The sequence below is a fragment of the Hippocampus comes genome, unplaced genomic scaffold (genome assembly GCF_001891065.2).
Source record: "Hippocampus comes isolate QL1 unplaced genomic scaffold, H_comes_QL1_v1.1 scaffold122, whole genome shotgun sequence".
NCBI classification, from domain to species: Eukaryota; Metazoa; Chordata; class Actinopteri; order Syngnathiformes; family Syngnathidae; genus Hippocampus; species Hippocampus comes.
The window spans coordinates 4,259,998-4,285,206 of record NW_017842059.1 but is presented as its reverse complement, the minus strand read 5'-3'; the positions used below and the strand labels follow the sequence as shown (position 1 = coordinate 4,285,206).

The following is a 25,209-nucleotide window of genomic DNA, read 5'->3' as shown; positions in this document are numbered from 1 at the left end:
CAAAAGTTTTGCATCAGTGTCCCAGAGCACTGGTGCAGATAGCCTCACCAACCCGTCGCAACAACGCGCTGTGTGTGCTGCGCAAACATGACACCTGTCCTGCACACCTTGGCGGTCATATTTGCATCTGCCTTTCTGCAAAGTGCATCATCGGCTCATCTCAATGACACGTAAGTAGAGCCAATCTTGACCTTTGCCTCAGCTGAACTCTGGCTGCAGCACTTGACTTACTTGCTCCCACAGATGAATGAAGATCGTCAACGTTCATTTCAAACTTTGACTTGAAAATAGATGTCTGATTTTTGACGATTCCATAATTTGCTCTATATGCTGTCTGCCCCAAAAATTGCAGCGATGTGACACTTGAGTTGTTTACTAGCACAATATTGGCCCTCTCTCCCTCCGTGCAGCATCTTTGCCGTGACCGTGAGCTCCCAGGTGAGAGGAGGGTCGCAGGAAACACTATGCGCCCTCATCCAGGGGCCCACGGAGCCCGTCTCCTTGACTATCACCTTGGACACAAAATCTAACAGCACCGTCATCCTAGAGAAGGATGTCAACCAGGACTTGTTCCATTGCCTGAAATTTCAGGTGCGTTGTCATCGACCCAAGTGTAAATCCACTTCTACACCTGCAGAGAACAGAGACAGGTGATCATCATATCTGGACAAGTTTACAGTCTCTCTGTTGTCTTGCCTGTGTGTGTGTGTGTGTTTGGATGTGTGTGTGTTTGGGTGTGTGTGTGTGTGTGTGTGTGTGCGTGTGTGTGTGTGTGTGTGTGTGTGTGTGTGTGTGTGTTCCTTGGCACTGTAGGTCCCGGAGGTGCGCACTCATACTGTGGCAACCATAAACGTCACTGTGAAAGGGGAGAATGCCACCATGAACAAGAAGACCAAAATCCTCATCGAGCCTCCTGCATTCATCCACATTGTCCAGACTGATAAACCCATCTACAAACCCGGGCAGACCGGTACGTATCACCACAATCAGACAGTCCAAATATTGAGAGTTGAGTTGGGGTAAGGCAGGAACGTTGAATCAATTCAAACTCCAAAAGAGGTGATGAACCGAGCTGTCAAGGAGAACAGTTGCTATTTCCGCATCACATCGGAATCCTTGCCGAAGGTTTATTCACGCTGTCGAGTTGTTGGCCAATGAGTAAGGGACATTTCGTTATTTTCTGGCGGTGGATATTCCACCACAGTTTCAGAAAAAGCCCCTGAAATACAAGGTCACAGGTCCGCTCATGAGTGTGCATGCCAGTGCACGACAAACAATTGAACGCCTCATCAGTCTCGCCTTCTTTCTGTGATTGGTTAGTTTTCCTCAGGCGTGGTCGCTGATTGCAAACCAAATTTGAGACACTAGATGGGGCCAGAGAGTGCACATTTTTTTTCACAGATTTTACTTACTCCTGCTGTGGTCAAAGTCATCATATCACAATTTGAGTCCTTTCCAAATACATTTCACGTAGAAATTTTTGACCTCGACAACCTACCGAACAGAGTGAAAAATGCCCTCCTTCCGGCTTTCCCTGCATATAATGTATTTAAAGCAATTGCTCGAAACTTTTTCTCATTGCCTACATTCCTTTACAGTGCAGTTCCGAATTGTTTCCATGGATTCCAATTTCATCCCTGTGGACCGCCTGGTAAGTTCTCAATTTGTTTTGAAGTGACTCCACCCTGTGTGGAAATGAAAAAGCGCAAGACAGCACGCGAGACGGGAGGAGACAGTTGGGCACAAGTTGTGAACATCCTATCCAGCTGAGGCATTTTAAAGTCAGTTGTCAATGTATCATAATTACTGCACCTCACGTTACTTTATATTTTACGAAGATTCCCTATATCGTCTGCCAATTGATCTTTGCATCGGAACTACTGCCAGTGAGTTCAAAACGAACATGACGGCAGGCACCGTGAACAGATTTCATTCAGTGATTTGTGAATGGTCGAGAAAAAAACAGAAGCACTTATGAATGTGCCTTTCAACGATAATGCCAAATTGGTAGCCATGTTGTGAGCAACAAGTCTCAACAATACAACATACTACTGCAATCGATCACAAAGCACAGACATGGGATTTAGATTTTGTTTATGGTGTTCATAAATTTACCACACTGTACCAAAAGGATCTTTTCTCCGGCTGGTGATTTGTCTGGACTGGACAGGTGTGGCGATTTGAATTGACCGGGTGGATGCTGGTCTGTCAATCATGACGTTTGTGGCAAAACATCCCATTGGCAGTAGAGTAAAGGACAAAAGAATAATTCAAATTAGATTGAGGGATATTCACCCAGCTCCAAAATGGATTGAACATTTCATAAGCCAACACCTGGTTCGAACACACAACCCAGCATTTTTGATTGCGGACAGGGAAGTGGAGATGTGAGCTGGTAGAATGCTAAAATGCACTACGTGCAATCAAAGAGCACCAATGCCAGCGTGTCATGAATTGGAAAAAATTCGTTCCAACATACAACAATGCTGCGGGTGCTCCGACAAGTAGCTACTGACAGTAAAGGGCTCTTTATGGATAGCTTGATGTGCCATATTGACATGTTAATCTTGTCCAGACAATGTGTAACACTTCTTTGTAAAATCAAATGCCAAGTAATTTTCAGATACTGTTCACGCGCGCCTCGCTCAAGGTACACATACGATATTGTACGGGTGCTTAATTCGACGGGATAATGTTTTATAATTCAGATATATAATTATTTCAAATGTATGAAAAATATACATACAAATATAAATTAAGCATTTGCATTTGGAAGTATGCGCGGTTGCGTCTTTCTAGTTCAGGATATTTATGTATTATGTTTTTATTTTGCTTGAAGCCCTGCAAATGGTAATGTCAGTGTCCAATAAGATTCCTCAAATGTCATTGCCAGCATATGTTTTCATGAACATTTAAACTGCGATGTGATGTTGTGACGTATTTCCAAGAAACTGCCAGTCACGAGTCTGACTTGTCCGTTTGTTCTTTTTCAGTACACAGTGGTGGAGCTCCAGGTAAGAATCCCATTTTGAGCCACATCAACAACTTAGGCTGTATTTCCATAGACAGTGCACATGCTCTTGCCGTAAAAACTGGCGCACCTTCAGGTCGCTGCCAGGGCAAGTCTAGTTTACCGTGTTTGGGAAATAGGCAGACCGCGTTTGTGCCACGCTGGGTGTTACGGTTGACTGAGGTTATTTTTCTTTTACGCGCCCCGGGCGCATATGACAATTTGGTGACAAAAAGTAGACGTGACTTTAGAGCAGGTAAAACCAGGTCCAAGTTGTGGCGCAGTGAGAGTAATGTGACTTTGGTGAATTTGATCCAGGCATAGGCAGACAGATTCTACGCTCAACGAACATGTGTCATGGATGTCATTGTATTTCTTTCATGGATATCACAACAGCATGAATAGAACCCCATATGAAAACCACCCACCCACCTTGGCCGTGACACAGCTATGCGAGTGGAGGGTGTCACAGCGGTCAGAGGTGGTCTCCAATTGCCCTCTTTATAGTGGTGATCTGGACTGTGATGACTTGCCAACATGACGTCATCCACCTGTGGAGTTCTGCCTGCAGTTCCTTGTAAACGTATTCTGTGTGTGTGTGCGAATCATTGCCGCTTCCGCAATGTCGAAGACTGTTTGCGACTCTCCGACACTTGATTGACTGGGAGTGAGTGGAGCCGCCTCCATTGGCCAGGAATTTTTGCTGTTGTCAAAATTGGCTTTCCCACATTTAACAACAAAGGGCTAATTGGAATTGGAATGGAAGCTTTTTTTTTTTTTTTTAATTCGACAATGATCAAAGCTGGAATTCTCACTGAACACGAGCCACAGAAAGTTAAAAGAATTGTGCTGTCCTTCTTCAAGTTGTCTGGTGATGGTCACTTGCAACACCACGATGACAGGGGGCTAATCGGCACATTTTTGTCTTTTTTCTGTCTGTCCATGTAGGACCCCAATTCCAATCGGATCGCTCAGTGGCTGGATAAATTTGTTTCGGCGGGAATCCTTGATCTTTCCCATCCCATGATTGAAGAGGCAACACAAGGAACCTACGTTATTACCGCCACCACGGACAAAGGAGAGAAAATCTCCCACAGCTTTGACATCAAGGAATATGGTCTGCTATAGTTGCGACGCAATGCTTGTGCTCGCTTCACCTTCCTTTTTTGGTTCATGAGCATTTATTCTTGTTCTTTCTTTAGTTTTGCCCAAATTTGAGGTAACTGTTGACCTCCCGAGTGTGATCTCAATCTTGGACCAGGAGGTCACGTTCAAGATTTGTGGAAAGTAAGTGTTTTAAAACTGAGTGAAAATGTTTGACATCAAATGTCTTGTCATTAGTCTGAAATGTTAATTTCCGAACGGCACTCACCATTGCTGCACGTGAGCTATAATAAAGTTAAAACTGTCTGATTGCGCTTACGTTTTGCTTCTCCGGTCAGATACACTTACGGGAAGCCAGTTGTTGGCTCAGTCAAGGCGGAGTTTTGTCGGAATGCCGTCCACTATTTCTGGCATTCCCCGATTCGGACAAATATCTGCAAGACATATGAACTGGAAGTGAGTAGCTGACTTCGAACTAATATTATCTGTCCCTTCGTGGAAATGCATGAACTGCATTAGTTTAAAATTGTAACACTCTCCCAGACCGATAGCAGCGGCTGCACTACACAAAATGTGAGCATGGTAGATTTTGCCCTCTACAATTATTTGTATGAGGACAGTTTTGTGGTGGATGCTGAACTGGAAGAGCGTGGCACAGGTAAGCCAGTGAAACGCTTTGCTAACCATGATGTTGCCAATACCACTTGATGACCGGTTCGAATGATGAATCCAATTTCCCATTTAGGTGTGATGCTGAAAGGTACAGGGCGGACACCCTTCAGTGCCGTTGTCAGAACAGTTACTTTTGAAGATGTGCCCCAATCCTACAAGCCTGGCATCATATTTCAGGGAAAGGTACTCACTCTTTTTCAAGTGGTATGAAAGCCAACATAAGACCATGTCCAACTAATGAGCCCAAGGACAAATTGCCCTCAAAAGCGGTTCAAGTACACTCAAATCCAGAGAGATTTGGACCGTAGCGGTCATCGATTTGGATGACAGTCATCACAATGTCAAGAACGTTGAACATTTCAGCTCTAATTTTCTTGAAAAGGTTTTAGTACACGAATACTTGAAGAGGAAATCAACCCCATTTTTGATAACTTTAAACATGGCATTCTGATTACTATTGTTTTGATTACAGTAAAATCCACCCGTTTTTGTCCATCTCAGAGGGCGGCCATTTTGTCACTTGCTGTCAACTGAAAATGACATCACAGTCGCTCAGGGCTCAGGTAACCAGGCATGGCTCAGCTTCAGCAAACAGGTGAGCCGTCGTTGGTCGTGACCTGAGTCCTGAGCAAGTTGGAGGTCATTTTCAGTTGACAGCAAGTGGCAAAACAACTGCCCCCTGAGATGGCTGATTCAAATTTCGCAACATGAATCAAAATTCCCTGTTTAGATTCATGGGGGTGCATAGACCATATTATTGTAAAGAAGATTTTTGGGTTGACTTCCCCTTTCAAAAGAAAAGATCTCAAACCAATCGAGCACTCTTGTGACTCAAAGAACAAAAAAGCTAAGGTGGGTACTGGTTAGAGTGCTCTGACAAGGCTTCTCCAGGAATGAAATGATACAATTTGTTGATTGGCTCAGTTTTTTGGTTTTTTTTGCTTTAAATATCAAATATTTACTATTTCATCCCAATGCTTTTGACAATAGATCAGCTATGCTTAACATAGCTGCAAGTCCTTTCTACCATAGTCCTAAAAAAACATCTAAAAGGCGAAAATATAAACTTCAATCATAATAAATGTATTTTCATGATTTTACTGGCTTATATGGTGAAGTATTTTGGGTCCATACAATTTAAATGCTTAGTTGTTCAAAGTAATGTGGCAACATCAGGAGTTTAATTCATTCGTGATCATTTATGATTGTGAGTCTCTAATGTAGCGAGCTGGTCAAAGAAGGGAAGTTCAGATGGTGGCGCTGCGATTAGCGCTTTTTGTAATTGCTGCTATTCGGTCGCCAGGATGCCACCAGAGAGACCAAAGTACGAACCAAGCCCAACCATGCTTGACCGCACTTCTAATACTAAATTGTTGACGTGCATGATGGGAACATGTTTCATTTTGTAGGCTATTTAAGCGACCAATTTAAGGTGTATCCATCCAAAACCTGAAATGGCTCAACGTTTTTTCCCCAATCTTCTTGTTTGCAGCTCAAATTGACTGGACCGGACAACAAACCTGTCGCCAATGAGCCCGTTTACTTATTCAGCCCGAACTCTCTCACTTTAAAACTCACCACAAACTCAGAAGGCATGGTCTCCTTTACTCTGGACACCAGCAACTGGAGCGGCTATGTCAACCTCAAGGTTTGTGACAAATGTGTTGTTTTTTGGCTGCTGTGGTGCACATTTGAGGAATGAAGTCCTTTTGGTTTTTTGGTTTGTTTGTTTAACCAACACAGTCAGAGGCTAAATATGTCAAGATAAGTACGAGCAAAATGTTATCATCTAATGTCCTGCAATGACCGTATTTTTAGGACTATAAGTCAACTTGGTTTCATAGTTTGGCTCATCCTCTGATTTATACTCAAATGTAATTTGTATATTATGAGATTACAATTTGGACAAGCACCACTACACCCCGTTCAATACGATGTGTTCTGAAATTGATTTTGATGCCATAATGCCACTCTGGGAGTGGGTGCGTTCTGAAATAGTCACCAAGTGCCCAAAGTGATGTTCAAATGTGTTGTTTGGTTATTCAGAGTGCCCAAAGAGTACCGGAAATCCAGTGTGTCAAGGAAGGCAGGTTGCAGAAATCGATGGGATCTCTGCATCCTGACTCCAAAAGTACACACAACACACATAATTTCCAAACACAAACAGGCATGGCAAAACTTCCGCGTCCCGCTACATCAAAGTTTTTGTTCGATCTCGGGAATAATCTGAAGAGAGGTGGATTCCACAAGTGTAGACACAGAAAAGGTTTTGAATTTTTTCAAAAAAGTGTCTTTCCAAAAACGCAAGACCAACAAAGACGCTGGAAACAAAGAACCAGGAAATAACGAAACAAATCAAAAAACGCTCACAAAAGGCAAATTTGAATAAAAACATAAAGAGCTTGTCACAGGAGAATACCTGTACTTTAACCGAGGAAAGAAGAAAAAGGAAATACAAGGAACTACGTCAACAAGAAATGTGAAGAGAAGCTACAGTATAAGGCAAAAACAATGAACGGTGAGAACGGGTGTCCGAACTTGGTCCTCAAGGGCTGCTGTCCTACCTGTGTTCTCGCTCTCCCAGGAGCAACACACCTGATTTAAAAAATCAGGATCATGCTGCTTCAGAGCTGGTTGATGAGCTTATCATCTGAATCAGGTCTGTTGCAGCCGGGAGAGCTGGAAAGCAGGCAGGATAGTGGCCCTCCAGTACTGGAGTTGGACATGCCTGGTCTAGGACATTCAAGGCACTTGGAGATTCGCATCGTGAGCAAGGCTGTAATAATCCGACAGCCAGTTGTCGGTGGGGCAGTTTTTAAAGGCAGCTGGTAACGAGGCACGATGAGAAACAGGTGGCTCAGGGGGAAACACCCAGTCTCCAGCTGGATACTGGAAAAACAAAGCAAAGCGGACAGGATCACGACAGTTTTTTGATTTAAAATGGCTTACTTTCACTATAATAGCGCGACTTATTGCGGCCAAAGGTATCATCCTGGAGCTTGGTGGTGCTATAGCCCAATCAGAGCAACATGTGGAGCCCCAGTCAAGCCCTCCAGCATTTTATTTGATATTCCAAAATATAAATCTTTAAAAAAATTTTTTTGACGCGCCACTTCCCCGTGCAATGGTCAAGTTCCCCCCCACCCCCACCCCAGCCCCAGGAGAGAAAATATAAAAGATCCTGTAGCCATGCCTGGCCGCTGCCGTACATTTTTGCCACCAGCTTCACGCTTTCATCTGCAAGTAGATTGTAAATAAGGTTACGTATTTTTGTCGGATCCAGTGCATACATACTGTATTTTTATGTCTTTGCGGCGGCCAGATGTCTCTCCCCCGCTTAAACCTGGAAATTGACTTTTTCGTCTGTGTGAAAACTTCTGTGTGCATTTTGATTGCCTATAATTTGCAACGTTGCCACGTAGCACAACAACCGACGTCATCCTAAATTTCAAAAATATCGACTGGCTCAGAATTTCACCATTGTTTTGTTTTTGTGTTCACAGGCCATATCCACACTGGACGATGACAAACTGTCCATTCCAGAAATACGGAAACCCGAGTACAGAGCAGCCTATCATGGCGTTCCTGTCTTCTACTCAAAGAGTAGGAGTTTTCTGAAGCTCATGCAGTTTAGCGAGAAGATCTCCTGTGACAAAGACGCCGTGGTACGAGCTCGGTACATCATCCAGGGAGAGGAGCTCAAGGAGGGACAGATGACCTTAGACTTTTTCTACTTGGTGAGTCCAGTTGGTCACTGTACTGGCAACTTCAGCCTGCACAAGAAATTTGAGCATCGTCTAACAAGCACACAGAATACACCCGTTTCAAACGTACGTGTGTGGGTAAGGTCACACTTGGCTTTGATTCTATCTGTACTTCTTAGGTGATGTCCAAAGGAACAGTTGTGGAGCATGGTCATCTCCCGATAGCTGTTACAGTGGGCTCAGGTAATCTTTAATGTGAAATGATTTCATTGTGAATGGGTTTCTTCCACATTTTGATCATTTGATAGATAGATAGATAGATCGATAGCTTTTTCATTCTTCTGCTTGGATGTTTTGACTTGTCAGTCAAACATGCTTTCGAATGTAATTTCATTGCAAAACCATGAAGAGTGACCGTTTTTTTCCTGGTTGAAACATTGTGGATTTCATTCTGCAACGTCTTGTTCTTGCCTCTGTCAGTGAACAAAGGGGAGGTGACCATCCCCCTCCATCAAGCGATCGACCTGGCGCCCTTTGCACAAGTTGTAGTTTATACTGTGTTGCCTGGTGGCGAGGCTGTGGCTGACAGCCAGGACTTCCCCATCGAACTCTGTCTCAAAAACAAGGTTGTACCTGGTGATGACCAAGCACAAATGATACATACTTACCCTCTGAATGAAATTAATGTTGTAAATGGTGTAAAGCAAGAGATCATTTGAAATCGCCACTGACCCCAACTGTTGTCTTTTGTTCAGGTCTCTCTTGAGTTCCCGTCCGTCCAGGAGCTTCCAGCGGAGAAAACCACATTGAAACTCCAGGCTCAGCCTGGCTCTTTGTGCTCTGTTCGAGCCATTGACCAGAGCATCCTATTGCTGCAGTCAGAGAAGGAACTCACTGTTGACTCTGTAAGACAACTTCTACTTCAAACCAAAACATGCATCAACCCCATTTCTAAAAATTCGAAGAAAACACATTGTTTTTTTATGTAACGGTTGCACACTAGAGCACCTTGCCTCAGAAAGAGAATGTTCAGGGTTGAAATCTGTTCGCTGGGGCTAACCTAAGACTGACACATCACCGTTTTTAATGGCTTGTGTGATGGAGTACACTTTTCACCCAAGTCTGTCTGGAACCGCATTAAGCGGAGAACATCTAACTTTCAGCAGCAAATTAGCAGCCCGATTTAATCAGTGTCTTGACTCCAGAGAGAAAATCAGACTCGCTAAATAGAACCAGCAACTGAAAACGAATCAATTTCTGTTATGATACACGTCAGCCAGGAGGCTTGGCCTGCAAAATCAAAGGTAGCGTATTTTCCAAGACACAGGGACAAATAACAAATCACACCGAGGGTTTGAGTGTTCCATCAACATTCCATGCACTTTTTTGCAATAGAGGAGCAAATCAGTGGACCCATCGAAAACCCACACAGGTACAAGGGGAAAATGCAAACTCCACACAGGGAGTCCAGAGACCAGATTCAAACCCATGACATCCGCACTGTGAGGCAGATGTGCTAACCTGTCCGTCATCATGCTGTCCTCCCTGGGATAACCTGCTACCAAAAATTGCTCCTCAAAATTAGAAAGTTGCACTTCAAATGAAGTCACTGATTTGATCATGTGTTTCACTTGGTGTAGGTGTACAATCAGCTGCCTCTGCAGAAGCTGACGGGATACCCATATGAGATTGAAGACTTTGAGCCATTTCCCTGCTTTCCGGGGCCCATACCATTCCCTGAAGAAGAGATGCTGGTGGCAGAGAGCTCACTTTATTTTGGACGAATCACTCAAAAAAATGATGTTTTCAGCATCTTCAAAGTAAGGCTTTGGACTTGACTCTAACGGAGGCTACATCAAGTACTACTGATATTGACCTGTGTTATTTTTAGGGGACGTTAATATCGGGAGCACTCACAATCGGTGACCTGCTGTTGCAAACTCATTGAAAAGTCTAAATAATCTGTAGAATAAGCAAGGTCCTTTTATTTTGAAAATGGTGTTTTGGATAGCCCATTTCCCGTGTCACTTTCGGTGTCATGAATGCTACGGTTGTGATGTGTTTGTGTATTTGCATGCTTGAGTGTTAGAAGTGTGCAAGAGAAAAGCGAACGTAGCTGAAAGCAACGATGTGTTTTCTATTGTTAGCATTGTTCTTTTTCACAGTGGATGGAAGATGAGGATTTTTTTTTTCACTTTGAATGATTTGAGCGTCAGGTATACATGGACCACACCTTGACGTAATGTACTAAAATGACGTTGCCAAATTGAAGATGTGAATAAGTGGAGCAATCAGTGAGGTGCCTCGTGCTGCGTCAACCCAGACCAACCGTTTTCAACTCAAAGATACCAGATATGACTGGACTAAGATTGGACGAGTCACACATAGGATTAATTCTATCGATATATAGCTGGAGGGCATTCCAAAGTGAAGGACCGGCACCAGAAAATGAAGTGTGAGTTTGTTCCTGCAGATGATGCAGTTCGCAGATTATTTGTGCGTTGATTGAAAGAAATCACTTCCTATCTGAACTTGTTGCGCGATGGTTCTTTCAGCAAATTTGGTTACGATTAATCGATGGCTGTGATGTATTGCAGTTCAGGCTTTCGTTTCGCTGATCCACCGCCATGTTTTGGGAGTACACACGGTCAGAGCTGTGGGTGGATTTCTCGCGGACAAATGCAGATTGATACATTCCACACTTTGCGTGGGAACGTTGGACGCATGCTTCACGCAGACTTCTGTGCGTACACACGCATGATAAATGAGGCCCCTGGTCTTGTACAACAGGCAGTAACCCACACTTTAGTCGCAGGTAATCAATATAACGGTTTAGGTTTAACCAAGATGTTTTGGGAAATTCAACCGAGAATGCAGAATGTGTATTTACGTTCCAACATGACAGTTTCCCAGTTCACCAAGCAAACTCCATAACTGATGAATAAATGTCATTCTTGATTTCAGGGGATTGGAGTCAAGCTTGTGACAAATTCTGATGTGAAGAAACCCTACAACTGCCTACTTAGGGATCCGTATTTCAGTGAAGGTGGGCTTGCAACAGTAAAAACTTCAATCTCTCACTATATCGCGATTTTGTAGCATGAACTGCTTGCTGATTTCTCATTTGAACGCGTCTAGTTTTTGTTCCCAAATTCCACCACTCGAAGAGTTCCACTCCTTCAACTGTGGAAATAAACAGCCACTATTTGTAGAAAAAGATCAAATTTTCCAGCGCAGAAAACGGAGCATTGCTGTATTTGAATTTATCTTCATAGGTGATGGCGTAGATGGTCCGGTTTTGAAGCCCACCAATGTGATAGAGCACACTGGTCAAGGACCAGAACCCGAGGAGAACAAGGAGGAGACCCTGAGGACATTCTTCCCAGAAACATGGATCTGGGACCTCGTTCCTGTTGGGTAAATATGTTCAAATGGCACATAATCACAACTTTATTGAAAAGTTAAGTAGTTCTGTGAGGTCTGATCTCAAAGCAACTTGGTGTGTGTGCAATGCCTTGCGTGTGTTTAGAGACGCAGGAACAGTGAATGTGGAGAAGACCGTCCCAGACACCATCACCCAGTGGGCCGCCGGAGCTTTCTGCGTCTCGTCTGTGGGCTTCGGCGTTGCGCCCACCACGGCGCTAACTGTCTTCCAGCCCTTCTTTGTCAGTCTCACGCTGCCCTACTCTGTCATCCGTGGGGAAATGTTTACTCTCAAAGCCACTGTCTTCAACTATCTCTCCAAGTGCATCATGGTAAATATCAATGACTCATTCAAGAAGTAACATTTTGGATAGGATTCAAAATGATTTTATTTGGTTCCTTGATGGAAACTGGCATCTCTGTCCTGGATCACAGACTCTCGTAGTCTGCAATAAGCATTGGGAGAACGAGCCAAGACCGCCCGTGTGGTTTATGCATTGTGCATACAAACTTTCTTTGTTTGCGGTTTGTGTACAATGGCTATTTAAGTGAAGACACACCTGTTAAAAATGGCACCATATATGATTTTTGAATTGTAACTGCCCCCCACCCCCTGTGCTAGTAGAGATGAGAACCTCCAGAAGGACTTGCTGTATTCTTTTGTACATGTTTGCCTTCTAACACTGGCAAATATGTCGCTGTGTGTCTGCAGGTGAAAGTGACACTGGCTCAGTCGGACATGTATACCTTCAAAAACTGCGACGAATGCCAATACACCGTGTGTCTGTGCAGTGAGGAGAGCAGAACCTTAACTTGGATTGTCACTCCAACCGCCCTTGGTATGAATAACGACATCACTTTAAATTATTTTGCCTTCTGCATCTCCCTATGATGACTGTGATTTTCAGTGAATCATTCATTAGGTAGAATGCTTTTTGAACTCACAGGTCGAAGAACACTCGACTGTTGACATACTGATCATGCCTGAAATTAATGACAGTGAATAAGACTGGAACCTGGGTGAAAAAGTGAAATTCCTAGAAAGGGGTGGGGGCGGGGTCCGTATCAACCCTAAAAATGAATGAGTCCAGAAAGATGTACACTGTCAATTTTTCTGAAGGTTGGAGTGAAGACGCATGCCTTCACGCAGCCTCTGAATAGGACTGTTTGTTTGCACTCAGGCAAGATCGATCTGAAGGTGAGCGCCGAGGCCATGAGGACCAGATTTCTGTGCGGCAATGAGGTGGCTTCTGTCCCTGACGTGGGCCGCATTGACACCGTGGTCCACAGCCTGCTGGTGGAGGTCAGTTCCTGTCAGATGCTCCAGATCTGACTGCACTTGACTGCGCTGACAGAACGTCAGCAGATGTGATTGTGGAAGTGGTGGTGATTGCAAGGGCACGTGACTGACAGGGCTCTGAGAAAATCACATTCTCTCTTGGCAGCCGTCGAGTGAGCTTTTCTTTCTGAATCTGTTGGCCTTATCTGCTTTGAGGCCGTAGAAATGCAATGTCTCATTGAACTAAACACAGATGGACGCCAATCAAGGTCGCAGAAGGTTGCTTGGCCTTTTGAAGAGCCCTACGCCATGTCAAATGTATTTGGGTCGGGGCTCTGGCTTGTTGTGTTGTGCAAGTACCGGTAACTCCCGTGGAACATTTCCCATGTTGGTTTCTCTTGTAGGCCGAAGGAACGCCCCAGTCAGTCAGTCACAACGCGCTCCTCTGCGCTGCAGGTACGGTTTTGCAACGAGAACTTGTCGGGACTGTCTTGCCGGACACCGTTTAGGAGCTCCTTGTTTTACACAGAGGAAAGTTTGATCGATGAATTTTTGTTTTGTTGCTGTCATAGCAAAAATAGGGTTCGTCATGATCCAGATTTACCTTCATTTATGTGCGAGCTCTTTTCTGAAATGTTTGATTAACTCAAACGGTAACGCTTGTAACTTTGGAATTAATAAGTATTCAATCTTTTCTTCACCTTCAAGAATCCCAAAGTTGCCATTTGTTTATAATCAAGGAAACCTTTCCAGTTGAACTTGCTCTTATTGCAGTCGAGTCTCATCAGATGCGAACACAATTTGCTCTTTGTAAGCAGGATGGCAACCTGTCATTGCAAATCCCAAATGCAGGTTGCGCCACGGGCCGCAATTTGATTCGAATTTGGAAAGTCCTATTTACCGGTCAAAAGGTTCGTGAGATCCGATGGTAAAATTTCATCTTTTCTCTTTTGGATCGAGAGGAAATGTGAAATGAAACTTGAGGAACTTTGATTTAAAGTTTCCCATTGATCTTTCTCGTAGTATTTGAAATCATTTTAACGCTGCTTCTATTTGGAAAGTGGAAGCCTTCAATGGTCTGAGTACTCATTCACGCATTCTTTTTGCATACTCTTTGTTGCCAGAGGGACCGGCGGAAAAGAACATCTCTCTTACATTGCCACAAGTGTTTGTGCCAGGATCTGTCAGAGCCACTGTCTCTGTACTTGGTAAAAAAATAAAAAATAAAAAAAAAACCCTCTTGTTTGCGCTCTTTTCAGAGAACTGCTCTTTAGATTTTTTTTTTTTTTTGCCAAAGGTGACTTGATGGGCCGAGCCATGAAGAACCTGGACCAACTCCTGGCGATGCCATATGGCTGCGGGGAGCAGAACATGTTGCTCTTTGCCCCCAACATCTTCATTCTCAACTACCTGAAAATCACCGGTCAACTGACTGCGGAGATTCTGGACAAGGCAACGCGCTTCCTCGAGAGCGGTGAGTCATTATTCCCACCGAGGAGCTCAATAAAACGCAAACTACCTTTCATCATCAAAACCGTTGGGAAAATAAGATCGTGGAAGGCACTTATTATTTATTCCTCCCTCTCAATGAACGTGTCTCAAGACTGTACTTGCTTGCTACTCGGTTTGTAATTATTTCAGATGCATGACTTGCATTCAAAAATGTATGGCCGTATGATTCTCTCCGTGGGCATTTGTGGTTGATAAAATTAGTCTTGGAAGCGACAGAAAATATCCAAGCCAAGCCGAGTCACATCACATGCGGCAGCGTGCGTGTGTTTGGTCTCAATCCAAAATGTGACGTGTGTGTTTGTGCATGCATGTGTGTTCCAGGATACCAAAGGGAGCTCACCTACAAGCATGACGATGGCTCCTACAGCGCCTTTGGGAAGAGCGACGCATCTGGCAACACCTGGTCAGTAGGAAAGCCGCAGAGTTCATCAGTGCTTTGTATCAACAATTTCAAATGATTGACCTTTTGGGGGAAACAAATCAAATATGTCTCAGGAACACACAACGTAGTGCAGTTGCATCAGATGGTCGAGAACATTTTGAAGTATTTACTCCTTTACTATGCGGTGACTTTATTCAGCTTAAAGTTCACACTTCATTTGATACGAGACTGAAAATGGCAGCCGACGTATGTTTCTGGCGTGCCTATCTTTCTGGTTTTGGCACCAGAAAATACTCCAGCCATTTACTTTGCGAGGCTGCTGCCAAGAAATATTTGCGTTTCGTTGGCTTAAAACACGCCTGAGGGGGGATTGGACAATCACCGTTTTGTTTTTTTCTCCTGAATGGATGCTGCGTAGTTTGGCACTTGGGGATGGCTGTTTGTGGAAACGAGGACTCAAGTGTCCAATCATATCAATATTTGCTGAAAGAGTGGACGAAACAGCTTCAATGTGTTGCGTTCTTGAAGTGGCTAATGTAGGACAGTAATCTTGGCTGCATTCATCACATCCACATTGCAAGGGGTTGGGAGCTTTTAGGTGAACAAATAATAACAATAAATTCGGCTTTTTATAGCATCTTTCAAGGGACCTAAAGAAGCTTGAAGTGAAAGGAAGGATTTTATTTTGCCTCTTGCCCATCCCCACTCCCTTCAAAGAGTCTGATTTGCTCAAATTTTGAATGTGCACATATAACGAACACTGAGTATTTGTATCTGATTGTTCATTTCTGGTTGAATTTTTACTTCAGTGGTAACGAGATTGCAGGGGGATCCTGGAGGGTTACACTGTGATCATATTTGATTCATATTGTGAATATTTTCGTTTGCAATCAAAAATGTTGCTGCCCCTCAGTCAGATTCAGCTGAACTCAAGCTCAGAGACTTCACGTCACACACAGGGTCGAGATGCGATTGTTGTATGGTTGGTGTTACTTCCACAGGCACGCTGCGCTTTGATTTGTTTTCAGAAGTCTCTCTCTCTCTCTCTCTCTCTCTCTCTCTCTCTCTCTCTCCCTTTCTAGGCTGACCACCTTTGTGATGAAGTCATTTGGTGAAGCGAAGGATTACATCTTTGTCGATCCCAAGCACATTTTTGATGCCAAGAAGTGGTTGTACTCAAAGCAAGGGAGTGACGGCTGCATCCAATCTGTGGGCAAACTCTTCCACAATGGCATTAAGGTGATGACGCCAGTATCCTCGTTGACATGCTTGCACGCGATGAACCCAAAACTCTCAGCCACAATGTGACCACTCGCGCAATCGTAAGAGATACAATCTGATGTAGGGATGGTCCAATGCGATCCATTAGATCGGTATTGAGTTTGATTATGTCCAAAATGACTGGATCCGTATCGGAAAGGTTTTTTTTTAATGAGATGTCCAATCCAATCCATAAACCCAAACAAAATCACTTTGCAGAGACGAGCTGTTGCCATGCGTTTTCGTCATGCGAGCAGTTGTTGGATTGTGATTGTGGAAAAACAGTCTTCAATGTTTATTGCTCACGCCAGTTTCTAATGCTCATCCCTGGAGGGGTTTGATTCGATCAGAAGATGGAGCAATATATTGTAGAATAACTTCAATATTTACTCTACAGCGCCCCCCCCCCCCGCCGCCCCCATAGCAATAATGCAAAACGCAGATCAACACTTAATATAACATAATGTGAATATGAGTAAAAAATCTCCTTCTCTGACATGAACGAAAAGCAAGTGCATGAACATCGGAAGCCATTCAGGCGGCCGGGACTTTTATTTGCTCAAAGTATTGCCACCTTGGTTCAACAGCTGGAAACAAATCCACACACTTCCTTCGCAGCTGTGCCAAGTGACCACCGCCTGCTTCTTTTTGGCTCGTGTTGGCAGCTGGGCTGGCAATGTTGTCCACGTCCACAGACCGCAATCATTATATTTTGTCCTACATTGTCAAGTGTCCACTTTTGATGTGGCGTGTATGTGACGCAGTCAGAAAATCATCGAAGCCGTTAGGCTGTGGCGTTGCTTAACACATTCGGTCTTCACTTGATATGTAATCGCGTCATGAGAATAGCTCAAACCACGATCGGCATCTTAACTGTTGAAAATGGCTTGCTCTCTTTGACAATGCAATCCACGCATGCTGTTTTTGGCGTCTCCTGAAAAGGGCTTATTTTGTAATTAGTGTGTCTATATCCAATATATATTATTCGGTTTATTGCTCCTGTCTGCTCGTTGAATGTTCCAGGACCAATGTAAGAAGTGCAGTATATATATGATTCATGAATGCATATGTTAATGTCTCATCAGGGAGGAGTGAGTGACGACGTGTCCCTAACGGCTTACGTCGTTGCCGCCCTGTTGGAAATGGACTCCGACATTGAAGTGAGTGTGACGTCACTCCCATTTTGAAAGCATTTGGCCGCCAACCTCATCGGGTGTCATGCTTGGTTCGATCTTCATTTTTCAACGTATGAATATGGATATAATACGTGGACATTTTTGTGTTCATCGCACCTTGCCAGCTGTGATGTTAGCTGTTCGCTGTCTGCGTCCTCCTGGACGCGATCGCCAACCTTCCTATTCACCTTTATTCATCCAATAGAACAGCAGATGCGTCTGGCCGGTGGTGTCAAATGTCGTTTCGTTTTTTTTCGAGCGCAGTTCAACATGGGATTAGCATTTGAGAAAATGTCACTCTGGGAAGATTTAGAATTTTTTAAAGAAATTAATCAATGGTGCCTCTGCTGTTTGCACCCAAGTCAGGCAGTCGATTTTTTTTCCATGCACAATTTTTCCACAACTACCAAATTACAGCGCACTTAACACAGAATTTACCAAGCTGGTTAAAATCACACTCTGCTTTAATGTGGTTGCCCTTCTTTCGTGAAAATAAGCCACTGCTCACCATGCCGCCTTTACAACGGGTGGAATTCCAAGTACCGTATTTTTCGGATTATACCTCGCTCCCGATTATAAATCGCACCAGCCAAAAAATGCATAGTTAAGAAGGAAAAAACATATATGATTCGCACAGGAGTATAAGTCGCAGTTTTGGGGGAAATTTATTTGATCAAATCCAACATCAAAAACATACATGTCATCTTGAAAGGCAATTTAAAATAAAAATAAAATAGAGAACAACAGGCTGAATAAGTGTACAGTATACTAACGTTCATGACTGACATGCCTGGTAATGTCAGTAACGACGTAACATATTAAGAGTTATTCAGATAACTCTAGCATCAAGAACATGCTAACAAGTTTACCAAACTATCAGTTTCAGTCCAAATCACCAAATCCAATGAAATCTTCATCCTCGGTGTCACTTTTAAACAACTCCCCCAACTCGTGAGGTAGACGATGCACCGCTTCCTCTTCTACGTCGCTTACGTCAGACTCATCATAGATTTATCAACACAGGCCGAGACCACCCTCTTGTGGTTTAATGTGAAATAACACGTGAAATGACGTAATCATGTGTTAATAATTTTTCACATAAGTCGCTCCCGAGGATAAGCCGCACCCCCGGCGAAACTATGAAAAAAACTGCGACTTATATTCCGGAAAATACGGTACACTTTTGCTATGCCGATGACTTGTTGAGCTCACAGCCTAAAGACGCAGGCGGAGAACTGTGGAGCGGATGTGACCTTCCTGCCGCGAGCAAGACAGGAGGGGCTTACATTGAGACTCCTTCACAATTCTGATTGAAACAATCAGCCTCTTCAATTTGTCTCCAATGTGTGTCATTTCACGGCTGTCGCAAGTTAACGTTAAATCTGACTGAAAGAGGACATTTTCTTCTCTGAAAATGTTTGGAAGCAAACCGTTCACCCCAAGATGCACAGAGCAGTCATTTTTGTGAGTTCCCGTTGAGACAATTGGATCCCTGATATTTTTGCCTATGTTCTGTGACAGGATCCTGTGATCCAGAGGTGTCTGGGTTGTCTGAAGGAGGCAGCCGGCCAGATGGACAACTTGTACACCACAGCGCTGATGTCCTACACTTTCACCCTGGCTCGGGATGAGGAGATGAGGGCCAAACTCCTCACCTACTTGCACCAGCAGTCCAGTACAATGGGTACATCATAATATGACTCACTCAGTGTGGCTTCGCTTTCAAATCATTTCTGTTCTTGCGCCTCTTGAAATCGACAGTCACAATAATAAATATGAATTTAGCTCTGACAGTTGGAAGCAAAGCTGAGTTTTATAGTTTCGCATTTTATTGTGCTGCCCTATTCTCTCGTTTGATTCCATGTTGCTGATTTCAATTGTTGAACAACGCAATGTTTCCCCAGTCATTTCTGATTCATGTTGATCGTTGATGTTGTCGTGGCAGGGGGAACCCGCCACTGGCACCGAGAAGGCGTCTCTGGGACAGGAGTGGATTCTCTGGAGGTGGAGATCACCTCCTATGTGCTGCTGGCGCTGCTCTCCGGGCCCGCCCTGCCAGATTACATCTTGGACTATAGCTCCGGCATCGTGCGCTGGCTCACGCAGCAGCAAAATCCGTACGGAGGCTTCTCTTCCACGCAGGTAAGCAAAGCTGCGAGCGGGAGTTTGGGGAAGGTTCGACCATTCGGGCAGACTACTTTGACTCTGTGTGCTTGCGCTCCTCAGGACACCGTGGTGGCCCTCCAGGCGCTGGCGAAATACGCCGCTGCCACGTACAGCGTTGGGGGCAGGACTGTCGTGACGGTAACGTCATTAGGAGGTTTGGAAAAGGAGTTCATAGTGGACCAGAGCAATCGGCTCCTGTACCAGGAGGAGGAGCTGAGCGAAGTCCCTGGAGAATACACCGTTCGAGCCGAGGGGCAGAGCTGTGTTCTGGCACAGGTAAGATCTCACTTGGCAACGTATCAGAGTTTTTCACATGCACGCCTTTCACAAGCAAATAATTACCAGTTAATTAGCACTTGGTCCAGGTGTTAGCTGTTGTTGCTCGAGGCTTCAAAATCTGATCTTTGTCCTCGACTCAAGGGCCAACGTTTCCACAACCTTGCACTCGTGATCCAATTTCTTGTAACACAGTTCGTACATTACCTGCGGAAATCTGATTCCTACTGTACCCGCGATTTTGATTGTCTAGTTCACATGTGTCAAACTCAAGGCCCGGATGCCAGATACGGCCCGCTGGGTCATTTGATGTGGCCTGCGAAATACAAATAATGTGTTGCTAAATCTGTACCGAAATGTCAAATTGTCACGTGTAATAAATAACATTGAGATTTTGCAATCATTTTGTTACCCTGTTTAAAGTCACTTGAACAATAACTGAACAAACTATTTTAATCGGCTTGACTTATTTCAAAACGAGTAATGTATTAATTTGTTGTGTATAAGTAATCATTTTGCGGTCTCACTGTCATAATGGGCCTCTAAGGGAAGATGTAACTCCAAATTGGCCCGCGACTAAAATGAATTAGACACCCCTGGTCTAGTTGAAGCGTCCTGCACGATTGAGATGGAAGTGTATTCAAAGAACACACGTTGGTCGTGTTCCCTGCCAGATCTCCATGCATTACAACATCCCCCCTCCTCCTGACTTTTCTGCCTTCGAAATCACTGCGGACGCCATTTCAAAGTGCAGCTCCAGCAAGCCACAGCTCCACCTCTCTGTCAATGTCACGTAAGTGTGCGTGCATGTCTCTCTCTGCCTCGACAGATGACTCATTTTGTCAAATACGATTTGCGTCCATGGATTGTCCTCTAAAGCATTTTGAGCTCAATTATCGGTAACTTTTTTCTGCTGTGTCCCATATCGTACGTCCACATATAATTGCTATAATGTTTTATGAATGATAATGCTGTCAAAGAAATACTTTGGAGTTTGGTGAGACACATTTGTTCGCAACTTTCTTGTTGAATGAGTATCTTGGCAAATGAGACAAAATGGTGAAGTACGCGGATGAGAAATTTGAATTCACAATTTGCATTCTTTTAAAAGAATTCATCTTATCTGACAATTTGGAGGACACTCAACCAACACTCTGGCGGCATTATCAAGATCAGGGATGGCCAACTTACATTTTTCATTGGTGCTGCTGCAAGGCAACGTCAGACCACGCACGCACTTCCTGACCAGATGTATGACAAAAATGCCCTTTTAAATATGGACAAAATACAGACATATGTTCCCCTCATATGTTTCACTTTTCAAAATATGCAAAGTAAAGCAAACAACAAAACAACCACATGCTCTGATTTCTTTCCCCTCAAAACGTCTGTGGCCATGCTTGATTTTGAATCTGTTTATTTCTTGAGAGTTGCAGAGAAACCATTTTGTGTTTGCAGTTACCAGGGTCGGAGAGAGGAGACAAACATGGTCATCATTAACATCAGACTCCTCTCTGGACACATTTTGGATCAAAGCTCTCTGGAGATGGTAAATTCTGATTTTTTTGTTCTCCCCTCAAATATTGGTGTGTCACCTGTTACCATTTGAACTACGCTGATGGTGCTTGACTGTGTGATGCTCCAGCTCAGGAACAACGAATCAGTGAAGCGTGTGGAAGTGGAAGACGGTTATATCAACATCTACTTGGACCGGGTAGGAGCTTTTTTTTCATCTCTAAAATGTCCTGGATTGAAATTCGATGACCAATGCTCAAAATCAATGGAATCGCATTACAGTACCTTTACACACCTTTGCAGATTCACACACAATTGTCTGTACGTTCCCCCCCTCTCCTCCCCCGAGCACTCTCACCTGCACAAATTGATCGGAAGGAGGCCGATGAAAGAGCATGTATGCAAATGATTTGTCTGTGATGAAAACAAATGGCATTTCGCTATAATTTAGTTCGTTTTACAGGCAGATGAAGTAGTTTCAGTTGTTGTTGTTTTTTAAAGCACTCTCGTTTTTATGAAATGTTTGACAATAACCTTTCCGGGTCACATATAAGTGATCGTGTGTCGAGTAACTGTGTTTTATTGATGAGATTGAGTGATTTCAGAGAAACCTCAAGCTGTTAAAATGTGACAGTTTTCTAAAGACACGTCCATCAAAGTCCATGAAATGATATCGAGGAGAAAACGTCTTTTTTCTGCTGAGCTTTTTCCCTACCCAAATTTGATATCGTCAGTCAATGACTGTGGAACTAATTCGATCAGATTCACCCTGCATGTCAATTTAAATTGAGGCTTATTTTACGAAAAATATGTTCTTTCACATTTCAAGTGACACAAAATGTGGGCCGTCCTCCATTATTTCCTTCAATGGACCGCACAGGGCGATGATGCCGCAGCATTCAGGTCGCAGATCAGGCTATCACCTTGCAATAGAAGCGCAAGCCCTTTCAGTGGTGTTCGTTTTGTGTTTGCAGCTGACGAAAGGTGAGACGGCGGTTTACAGCATGACGCTGGAGCAGGACATGCTCGTCGAGAACCTGAAGGCAGCTGTGGTCAAAGTCTACGACTACTACCAGCCAAGTAAGATGCTCTTCTGCTGCAGTCATGTGTCTCCCACATTTTTCCAATGGAACACCGGCTTGGAATTCAGTCTTGTATCCAACGTTTTACAGTTCATATTCTTTTCTGTGTGCTCCTTTTCCTTGTTCCCCTGTCGAGGATGTTGATCTGATTTTATTTTTATTTGCAGCTGATGTGGCCATGACTGAGTACACATCCCCCTGTGAGAAGAGTAAGTCACCTGCATGATATGGTGCAAATTGAAGACACACACGCACACACAAACACACGCACACACAAACACACGCACACACACACACACACACACACACACACACACACACACACAAATCAGTTAATCAGTGATTGATGGTGCCAGTTTAACTGATTAATTATTTGTGTTGTGTCCTGTAGGAGAAACAATCAGAGAAACAGTTGAAGATGAAGTGCCATGGAGCATATTTGACTGGCTTCAAAGGTTGCTCCATATTTGACTGGCTTCAAAGGTTCCACTCTCATTTTAATTTGAATTTCAATCAAATCAAATGCTTATACTAGTTAAAAAAGATATTAGTGATTTTGCTTACGCAGTACAAACTGGGTGACCAGACAGTACATAGTTAGATGGAGAAATAACAAAAATTGTGTTTGCTTTGCAGCCGACGTTAGCAACGAGCGGTCAGTGAACATTGAGGAGACTATCAGATTCATATCTGGAAGATCAGATGTTCATCCAACTTGTTGACGTGTCTTTTTCTTTCTTTTGGGGTTTGGATTTTAAGGGAATCGCCGTGATTGCAAATGATGTTCTTTCCCTTTCTGTGTTGCTTTCTTTTCAAATCGGGCGATTCACTTCATTCTGTAGTTATTGCTTCCGCTCAACACTGGACATCTTTTAACATGTTCAACCCACTGGAACCAAGAAAATCAGACTGCGCTCTGTAACTGGTTTCATAGGGTTGACAAATCCATGTTTTTCAACTCAAAGTGGAAGATGATACATTGCAAGGGACCAATAACTGCAGGAAAAAACAATTAAAAAAAAAAAGAGTGCTGTCTGTGTGGGGGTATGGGGGGGTGTTTTTAAAGAAGATAAAACTCATCACAGCAGTATTTTACAATTTGAAATGTAACAATCATGAAATAAAATTGACAACAATAAAGAACATAATGAATTGTCATAGTGCTTCATTTCAATCGTATACTTCCATTCAGGCACCTTTTTTTTATATACAGTATCTTTTTACTTTGATTCAAGACAGACAACATCAGCATATCAACAGAAAGGATTTCACAGCCTTGCCATTGTCAAATTTGGTTTGCACACGCCAAGTGTGCAGGAAGAGAAAAGGCCAGGAAGACAGAATATGTTTTGGTCTTTAGAATAATTTTAGGAGGTGTAAAGATCACTGTCTGAGGCACAACAATCTTAAATTATTATGACTAAACTCCTCAACCACGCACAGTTCCAGATCCTCCTCCCGGGCTTGTTACAAACTGGCCTTCTTGTGTGGAGTTTGCATGTTCTCCCCGTGCCTGTGTGGCTTTTCTCCAGGTACTCCGGTTTCATCCCACATTCCAAATACATGCATGGCAGGTTCATGCAATCCTCTCAACCAGGGGTGCTTAAACCTTTTTGACCTAAGATCTACAATCGATCAACCAACCTCCCGCGATCGACCCGTTCCTGCGCACGTACCCATACAATTGCACATACACACGCATGCCATGATGAGCAATAGCCTGACGCTGAGGCATGCGACGCACTTCGGCAGCCTGTTAACGATTGTAGCTCACGCGAACCGTTTTAAAGTGCTTCTCTTTGCCCTCCAGATTCCCATTCTTTGCCCGTGGCCTCGGTTAATTGAACATGAAACAATCTCTGAATGAGAATAATGATATCGATAAAAGATATAGCTCAACAGCTCTGATCACAAGCTGCAATTGCAGACTGCTGAGCGCTAAAAACTTCCGGTGCTGCAGGTCATGTGTCACCGTAGGTTGAAGATGACCTACTTTATTTTAGTTTCTTTATTTAATACTTTTTGTGAAAGGGAGACTGATAGGATGATCAGGGTGCAGTGTGCAGTAACACAAAAAATATGTTCCTAACATGCACGGAGACACACAAATGTGTGTTTAGGGTGTTTTTTCTCCCTACACCCCTCGCGATCGCCTTGGGACCAGTCCACAAGCTACCGGTTGATCACAATTGACGGAATGGGCACCCCTGCTGTAAACTGTCCCAAGGTGTGAGTGTGAACACGGATGGTTGTTCATCAATGTGTGCTCTGCGATTGGCTGGCAACCAGTTCAGGGTGTCCCCCGCCTACTACCCGAAGACAGCTGGGATAGGCTCCAGCAAACCCCGGGACCCTTGTGAGGATAAAGCAGAACAGAAAATGGATGGATGGAGGACTGGAATCCATGCAGCCAAGACACACGCTATAAAATGAAGACAAAAGAGTGCTGGACAAAATAATGTTTTTCTCCTTCATTTAAGTTGTAAAATGTAGGTCTGTGATTCTGATAGTGTTTGCGCCTGTTGAGAAGGCCTCGAAGGCCCTCTTAGAACACCAATGTGACAAATATGATCAATTCTTCGACAGCAGACTAATCACAACCAAATGACGGTCACATTTTGATCGTAAATGTGGCAGTGTGTTCATGAA

At 43.7% G+C, this 25,209-nt stretch overlaps 1 protein-coding gene across 1 annotated transcript; it reads left to right on the top strand.

The window, feature by feature from the left end:
* LOC109510782 (alpha-2-macroglobulin-like protein 1) lies at window positions 1-23,650 on the top strand. Its single transcript, XM_019861357.1, has 37 exons — window positions 1-170; window positions 411-591; window positions 814-970; window positions 1,599-1,651; window positions 2,994-3,014; window positions 3,959-4,127; window positions 4,213-4,297; window positions 4,453-4,570; window positions 4,658-4,772; window positions 4,860-4,969; window positions 6,279-6,434; window positions 8,290-8,523; window positions 8,670-8,733; window positions 8,971-9,116; window positions 9,246-9,395; window positions 10,131-10,310; window positions 11,455-11,536; window positions 11,766-11,907; window positions 12,020-12,245; window positions 12,626-12,752; window positions 13,095-13,216; window positions 13,597-13,648; window positions 14,317-14,400; window positions 14,490-14,666; window positions 15,026-15,107; window positions 16,169-16,325; window positions 17,432-17,506; window positions 19,043-19,205; window positions 19,467-19,663; window positions 19,748-19,963; window positions 20,638-20,756; window positions 21,422-21,512; window positions 21,609-21,677; window positions 22,453-22,558; window positions 22,728-22,769; window positions 22,952-23,015; window positions 23,197-23,650. The coding sequence occupies exons 1-37, from the start codon at window positions 88-90 to the stop codon at window positions 23,204-23,206; spliced, it is 4,425 nt and encodes a 1,474-aa protein (XP_019716916.1). The 5' UTR covers window positions 1-87; the 3' UTR covers window positions 23,207-23,650.
* Window positions 23,651-25,209: the final 1,559 nt, after the last annotated feature.

What these genes read in the sequence shown, in the direction of transcription:
- LOC109510782 (XM_019861357.1), top strand. Translation starts at nt 88, where the DNA reads ATGACACCTGTCCTGCACACCTTGGCGGTCATATTTGCATCTGCCTTT. An exon ending in TCGGCTCATCTCAATGACAC is followed by an intron (nt 171 to 410) that starts GTAAGTAGAGCC and finishes CCCTCCGTGCAG; the next exon opens with CATCTTTGCCGTGACCGTGA. An exon ending in CTACAAACCCGGGCAGACCG is followed by an intron (nt 971 to 1,598) that starts GTACGTATCACC and finishes ATTCCTTTACAG; the next exon opens with TGCAGTTCCGAATTGTTTCC.